We start from the raw sequence: 8,521 nt of genomic DNA on the forward strand, positions 1-8,521 counted from the left end.
CTCTCTCTCCTGTCGTTTCACTGTTTATCTCCTTCTCATGTGTACTCACAGAGACTGAGCGTGTACAAATGTAACCAAATGGTTACAAATGCATTTGTACATGCACGCTTAAATTAGTTAAATTGACACTGAGGATTTTACTTTTGAGAGCTCATGTCATGTCTCTCTACTGCCTCCCTGATGCTAGCTGATGGCTACAGCCAAATACACACTGACAGCAAGACAAAGTGACTTCTCCTTTTATGCCACTTTGTATATGTTATACTCAATCATCATATATCCCATCTCTCTTTCCATAGCTCTGTCAATCTTGATCTTCATTTCTCTATCTCCTCACATACTCGCCTATCCCACTTTTCATTACAATGTCCATTTTCTAGTGTCACTTGTTTAGCCCACCTTGACCACTTAACCACTTTTGTACATCAACAGTAGATCTGTCAATAGCAGTAGATCTGCTATTTTCACCGAACGTTCACCTATTTTTGCTGAATGTTTGCCCATTTTTGCCGAATGTTTGCCTATTATGACATGCCCAAAATGTGGTTAACCCAGTTATCTTCCCTACTGCAACCCAACCCAGCCCCCCCACCTCAGGCTCTCACCACCTCCACTTCACCTACCTTTTTTTGTGCCACACTCAATCGTGAGGAAAAAGCCTGTGAAATTTCCCACAGGGGTGAAAGCAACATGAGTTTGCTTCTACGCGCTCTAATGTAGGAAATGGACTCCCTTCAGAGGCATCGATTTCCCCTCGGCCTTATGGGAAGGGGACGGTTGTGATGTGGATGCTATAAGAGCCGCAGGGTCGATAGCCACTCTCATAACACAACACAAGACCGGATGCTCACCCTCGGCCCAGCTGGTCACACTGCCTCCGTATCGGCTCTAATTGTACTCGTCTGCCTCTTTTAATTGAGATGTATCAAGTTATAAAAGCCTTGTGGCTTGTGTAGTGTTTGGTTTCCATTATGAAATAATAAAAAGTATGATATCTCTCAATAGAAAGAAATACACTTGTTTGCTGTAATAGAAGTCGCAGACTCGCGGTCACAGCAGCAATAGCTGTAACGTGATAGCAGAAGTAATGGTAGGAGTAGTAGTAGTAGTAGCCACCTGATCTACTAAGAATCACAGTAAAGGTCTACCAGTGTAACAGCAGAAGTAGTGGTAGCAGACAGATAGGCTGTTTTTGTGACTTGATCATACTGTCATCTTTGGAGAAATTAAATAATGCACCCTTTTTTTTTATTATTATTGATGCAACCTTTAGCTACTTATTTAGCATGCTAATGGTCCAGAAAGGGAAATGGTGCAGTTTCTATTAGTTTGAAAATCCCTGACGATTAGGTAATTGGCAGGTACATTTTCAAGCTATTCACAGCCTAGGCACATAGCAAGTAGACAGAAATGGTACTGTCATAGTGACATAGTGGAGAGTTGAAGTGTTCCTGTAACACAACAGCTATAGATTGGGTTGGGTTCAGGATAGTTGTTAGATTCCAAGTGATTCATTGAAATTGTTACTGAATACAAGATTATCTCGTTGTGTCATCATGCCACTTCAACCTCATTTTACACAATTGGAGTGCTCTTATTCCCCATGCATTTGATTTTGATTACTATTACATTAACGTGGAGAGATTGCGTTTCATGTCCAGTGTTGCTCTGAAATGCATTATTATGGGTATGCACTGCTCTCTCTCTCTCTCTCTCTCTCTCTCTCTCTCTCTCTCTCTCTCTCTCTCTCGCTCTACATCCTTCTCCTGTCCTTTTACTGTGTCCATTATGTACATCAATCTCCTCCTCCATCCTTGTATACTGAAATGTAACTGTAAATGTAAATAAAACAATCAATATTCCCATGGTTGAAATTAAGTCTCATGCAGACGTATTGACGTTCTGAGCTTTCAAGGCCCACATTATTTGGAATAACTACAGACCTATTAAGGGATAATGGACATTGATTTTTGCTCACAGTTGTGTGTGTAAACCGTAAGACCAAAACCGTTGTTCCGATTGGTTCATAACGTGTCTGAGGGTGAGCTTATAGCTTTGTAAGTGTTATCAACTGTTTTGTTGAGATTTATAGGAGAAGGAAAGGGGCTATATGTATTGGGTGGACTCTGTAGACTTCTGTGTGTGCCTGCACGTGTGTGTGTTTGTGTGTTCCAGTCGTCCACCTTTTCCCAGACATTCCAGGCGTCTGTAGGGGAAAAGGAATGTGGCAGCTGAGTACTACGAAGCGGCAGCCTCACACATACACACACACACACACACACACACACACACACACACACACACACACACACACACACACACACACACACACACACACACACACACACACACACACACACACACACACACACACACACACACACAGCTTCACTACCAGCTTCTTGCCCATCTCAGTGACAAGACAACGTTTCTCCGCCCACCACAGAGGTTGGCACCGGCTCAGCGCCATTCTCACACAACCAAGAAATACCTGAGAAAAAGACCACCACCCACGCCACTTCCAGATCCTCTGGCCGTGCAGCACAAAGCAGAGGAGCTTTACCCAGAATTGGACGTACAGTACAGTATATAAGTATAGGCAAGTGCTTCTCAGCAGTGCCAGAGATGATGAGGGGAGTTCTCCACTCTACCTACCCACCGATCCTCCTCTTGTGTTGCTTCGGCTGCCTGCGTGCATCTCCAGGTGATGTCTCTGGCTCTGGGTGTCCTCCAAAGCCCAGGCCCCCACACCTCATCTTCATCATGGTGGATGACCAGGGCTATGGAGATGTTGGCTACCATGGCTCTGACATCCACACCCCTGTGTTGGACCAGTTGGCAGGAGAGGGGGTTAAACTGGAAAATTATTACGTCCAGCCTATCTGCTCACCCTCTCGCAGTCAACTCATGACTGGACGGTGAGTGTTTTCCTGTGATGGAAGAAGTACTTACATGTTTTACTTAAGTAAAAGTATCAATACTGCAATGTAGATATACTCTGTTACAGCTAGAAGTCCCGTATTCAAAATGTACTTGAGTAAAAGTACAAAAGTATTGCCATCAAAATATACTTAAAGTGCCAAAAGTAACAGTACTCATTGTGCAGAATGTCCCATTTCACAAGTTCAAAATGTAAACAAAAATCTTTTGAAAAAGAGATCTGGCTAGCTACAAGCGACGCATTGTGAGCTTGTACAGTAGATCTCCTATTTTCAAGAGCTGAAGTGGTTAGTGTGTAGGGTTGTCCGATATTGGCTTTTTTACCGATAACCGATATACCGATATTGTCCAACTCTTAATTACCGATACCGATATCAACCGATACCGATATATGCGGGGATTATTGTGATTAGGGTAAGCTCAAATTTCATATCACACACACCATATACAGTACGAACTCCTGTAACTTATTTATAAAGCAAAAAAAAAACCGATACCGATATTTTCCCGATATCAATTTTTATGCTAATATCGGCCGATAATATCGGGAGGCCGATAATATCGGACATCCCTATTAGTGTGTTTTGTATATAATAATATTCAAAATCTACAAAGAAGTAACTAAAGTTTTCATATAATTGTAGTGGAGTAAAAGTACAATATTTTCCTCTGAGATGTATAGTGGGGTAGAAGTAAAAGTGTTGAAAATTGTAAATACTGAAGTAAGTAAAAATACCTCAACCTACTTATGTACATGAGTACATGTAGGTTACTTTACACCACTGGTGTTTTCCATCAGCCTACAGTGACTTCAGTATTATAACTCAAACTGACATCCTAGTCATTCAATGGTTTGAATTTACAGACTACCTTATTATTATTATTATTATTATTATTATTACCTTTTATTATTGCAGTCTTAACGCAGAATAACGTAATTTATTTTCAAAGGCCTACAGTAATATGTATGTGGATATACATAAATAAGCAGAAACAATTGATTCATTGTTTATTTTATCTACATCTAGAAATACCTCTGAATTTATTAGATGAATATACACTAAATCTAAAGACAGCTATAAACTTCATTATGGCACTTTTACGGTACAGTTTATACATGTAGGCAGGTGTTGCCGCTTTTGATAAAGACAGACCTGTATTTCAAGTCAGACGATTCTTGAAACCACTTGAGTAAAAACCTTCCTCTCTCTATACTCCCACTGCCCTGCGCTGAGCTATAGCTACCAGATTCACATGGGCCTCCAGCACTCCATCATCCGCCCACGCCAACCGCTGTGCCTGCCCCCAGACACGCCCACCCTTCCCGAACGTCTGGCACAAGCTGGCTACGCAACCCACATGGTGGGCAAGTGGCACCTGGGCTTCTGTCGACCGGGCTGCCTCCCCACGGGCCGCGGTTTCCACAGTTTCCTCGGTACGCTGACCGGCAGCGGAGACCACTTCTCCTACCAGAGCTGTGACGGAGCAGAGGCCTGTGGCTTTGACCTACATGATGGAGAGAGGCCTGCCTGGGAGATGAGTGGCAACTACTCTACTCTGCTCTACATAGAACGGTAAGCCGCAGTCACACCAATAACACCAGAAGGAAGGTTAAAGGACCATACTGGCACCAGTACGTCATTGTCTACACTACACTGTAAAATCCTCAGTGTCAATTTAACTCTTGGACTTTAAAAGTGAGGATTTTACCGTGTATTCACATCTTCAGCCACCATTCTCCCCGTTATGCATTTATTAGATATTAGTTTCTGTCTAGAACTTCCAAATCAATCCGTGTTTCCAGCTACAATCTGTATATTTTTTAAATCCCGGTCTCCCCGAGAGTGCCCAAATTTCTATTATGAAAAGCCTGTTTGGGTTTTTAAGATTTTTATTGTTACATCTTGTATACAAGACAGTACATAAGAGTAGCCTACAATTCTTTGGTTTTGGTTCTTCAACACAGCCTTGTAGCGTAGCAGCAATAATAAAATGTGAGGATATATTGCGCTTTGACCATGACACAATGGCACTTGAGCACTTTTCTAGTTTGTCTTTGTATTTAAATTAATAAAATCATGAGTCATAGACAATGAGCTCAACATGTCAGGACACCAGTTAGGTAATTTTATTCAAACTCATTCAAATTAAACCCAAAATGAAACACAATAAAATCCTCAGTGTTCATTTATCCATTTGCAACTCATAGAGTGTACACATGTAACGAAATGGACCCTTACGGCTCCATTTTGGTTCCATTTGTACACTCTCTAAATTAACACTGAAGATTTTACTATGTTGATCTGATTAACTTCCCAGTGTCACCTCTTTCTCCACACAGGGTGAAACAGATCCTGAGGAGCCATGACCCCAGCAAACCGCTCTTCCTGTACCTGTCTCTCCAGGCCGTCCATACTCCCCTGCAGGCACCTGACCACTTCCTGCAACGCTATGAATATCTGGACAACCGTCCGAGGCGTCACTTTGCCGCCATGCTAAGCTGTCTGGACCAAGGGGTTGGAGAAGTGGTCCAGGAGCTCCGCGCCAGGGACCTCTACCAGAACTCTGTCCTGATATACTCATCTGACAATGGGGGACAGCCGCTGTCTGGAGGCAGCAACTGGCCCTTGAGAGGGGGCAAGGGGACCTACTGGGAAGGGGGGGTGCGAGCTGTCGGATTTGTCCACAGTCCCCTCCTTGAGAGGAGGAGTGTCATCAGCAGGGCACTGATCCACATCTCTGACTGGTTCCCTACCCTGCTGGGGCTGGCCGGTGTCCCGCAGCCTCACCCTGGCCTCGACGGCCATGACGTGTGGGCGGCCATCAGCCAGGGGCTCCCCTGCCCTCGCACGGAAATCCTCTTCAACATTGATGCGAGCTCCAGGCGGACCGGGGAGCCTGACCGCAAGGCACGGGAACTCGATGGCTTTGGGATCTGGAACACGGCAGTGAAGGCGGCTATCCGGGCCGGGGAATGGAAGCTCCTCACAGGCCATGTTGGTGATGGAGACTGGGTCCCCCCGCAGATGCTGCCCGAAGGTCCGGAAAGGTTGCAGGTGTTAGAGAAGCACCGGGAGCAGTGGGGGAAGTCGGTCTGGCTGTTCAACCTCACCTCTGACCCCTACGAGAGATCCAACTTGGTGGAGACGAGGCCAGAGGTGGTCAAACATTTGCTGACCAGGCTGGCAGAATACAACCAGACAGCTGTGGCATCCAGGAATCCACCGGATGACCCCATGGCAGACCCTCAGCTCCATGGAGGGGTGTGGGGTCCCTGGCTGGGGCTGGATGGTGAGGTCGAGCACAGCGCAGAGGTGGACGGGAGAGGGGAGAGGAAGCGAAAAGTGAGACCTTGTAAAGTGTGTAAATTAAAAGCCCTCTTCAAAAAAGTGGGCTCACGTCTACAGAGGAATGCCTTGTTCTTTTAACAACTACAGAAAGCAAGATTAATGGACCTAGAGAGAGCCACACAGAGATGAAGAGAGAGAGACACACACAGAACGGCAGATGAATGAGCAGACAGACGGCAATAGACAAGTTTGACCAACAAACACACAGACAGTCTGAACAAGCTGACTCAGTGGCTGTCCTGCAGCCATGCTAACCTGGACACCGCTTCCACACACACACACACACACACACACACACACACACACACACACACACACACACACACACACACACACACACACACACACACACACACACACACACACACACACACACAGTGTGATGAATTGATCTCCACAGAGATGAAGACTCCCACAGGGCTTGATTTAGTCAAATGTCACCTTATTACTTTACTCTTGAGGGCTATACTGTACTGGATATACTCCTGCATACTGTACACTACACTGCCCCTGCCCTGGAAAGAAAATAAATCCAGAAAACACCTATTCATTTCAACAACCCATTCATTTAAAAGGACTGTTTATGAGTATCAGTCCTCATATTGTCGCTTGTCCATCGTATGCTACTCAACTCGACTCTACACGCCTTTTTCGGTGTCCAATCAGGCAAATGTTGTGGTACCTGGTACTTGTTGTTGGTATCACCTCCCTTGAGGTTCCAACTGAAACGAGCTGAGGCGATACTAAGAGGTGAATTCAGCATTCTGCATTTGGGATTCTGTAGCAATCTGCAAGTGGCTGCAAGTGGTTGCAAGGTGCAACCTGTTGTATCGAGAATTAACTACTTAAGCCCCATTGAAATATTTTCAACTTCACTTAAAAGAATTTCTGAATAATTATTTTAATTTGTTTCACCTATGTGCTCAAAATAGGGATGTCAGGTTGTAAATAGTTAATTCTCCAACTGGCTTTTCGTTGTTTTCTGTCACATGTACTTTACCCTCTCGTGAAACCAATGTCCTCAAGTAGAGGAATGAACGATACTATCTGCAACATATTCAGTTCTCCAATATGTATATTTGAATGGGCAATATGAACAAATCTGTAACGAGACATTAATAAAAATACATAACAAAAATGAGAACTAGTTGAATTGCTGTGGAAATCATCATCATCTCATGACCCCAGAGCCATTTTGGAATCCATGGTTTATGCAGGGTCTCATTGCTGTGTGTTGAAGTATGATGTGTCCGCCTGCTGGCTGCATTGTGATGCTGATTGGGTTGGATGGGACTGGATCAGCCATAATGTCGTATACTACACTGCAGTACATGTACCCCGGGAAGATACCGTATACTGCATCACTCCAGGCACTGTGTGTGTGTGTGTGTGTGTGTGTGTGTGTGTGTGTGTGTGTGTGTGTGTGTGTGTGTGTGTGTGTGTGTGTGTGTGTGTGTGTGTGTGTGTGTGGGAGGGCAATCCCTTACATTTTGACAATAAGAGTGTTCAAGTGCCCCCCATCGCTCAACCTTGATGCCCACCCCCTCACTATATCTCTGCCTATCCCTCTCCTCTCCCTCTGTATTTATTTGTCTCGTTTACATTTTCACATTGTTCGTACCCCTCACGTTTGTGCTCGTTTGGCAGGGTCAGATCAAGGAGGGTTTGTTGTGCATACGGCACTTTCCAGGGAGCTCCGGGGTGCACGTTACATAAAGACACAAGGAGGAGGCGGAGGAGGAGGAGGAAGCAGGATCCCCAGGGAGATACTGTAGCTGGAGTGACCGCCCTGTTTGAAGTGCTCCTTGCTGTTAGACAAGTTAAAACATAAAAAAATGTGTACACTTATGCAGGACATGTCAGTGCAGATGACGAAAAGGTTTCTACACAGTAACACACCTAGAGTGTTCATTTAACGTGTACTAAGTGTACAAATGTAACCAAATGGACCCGTAAGCATACATTTAGTGTTTTAAGTAATACTATAAGTGCCTTTATTACCTCATGTTGTCATGAGATGATTTCTGAACCCTAAGAAATCAAGAAATCAATTGTACACTGAAATGGATAAATTAAATGTAATGCATGATAAGTTTAAATTCTTCTGTGGCTAAATCCGGGTGTTTGATAAGTTTGATGACATGGCGTATAAAAATGCAATTCCAAATAATAACACAATGATTTAACAACCCATAGCCAAAACCAAAGCCATGTTTTGGGATCCAAAGATG

The 8,521-nt window shown here is 44.3% G+C and overlaps 1 protein-coding gene across 1 annotated transcript; it reads left to right on the forward strand.

The window, feature by feature from the left end:
* Positions 1-2,537: 2,537 nt before the first annotated feature.
* Positions 2,538-6,554, forward strand: LOC311058739 (arylsulfatase I). The gene is made up of 3 exons (XM_084076207.1): positions 2,538-2,918; positions 4,182-4,514; positions 5,282-6,554. Exons 1-3 carry the CDS (start codon positions 2,626-2,628, stop codon positions 6,366-6,368), a joined length of 1,713 nt encoding a protein of 570 aa, XP_083932333.1. The 5' UTR covers positions 2,538-2,625; the 3' UTR covers positions 6,369-6,554.
* Positions 6,555-8,521: the final 1,967 nt, after the last annotated feature.

The sequence above is a fragment of the Gymnoscopelus microlampas genome, assembly GCF_963454915.1.
Source record: "Gymnoscopelus microlampas genome assembly, chromosome: 13".
Classification (NCBI taxonomy): domain Eukaryota; kingdom Metazoa; phylum Chordata; class Actinopteri; order Myctophiformes; family Myctophidae; genus Gymnoscopelus; species Gymnoscopelus microlampas.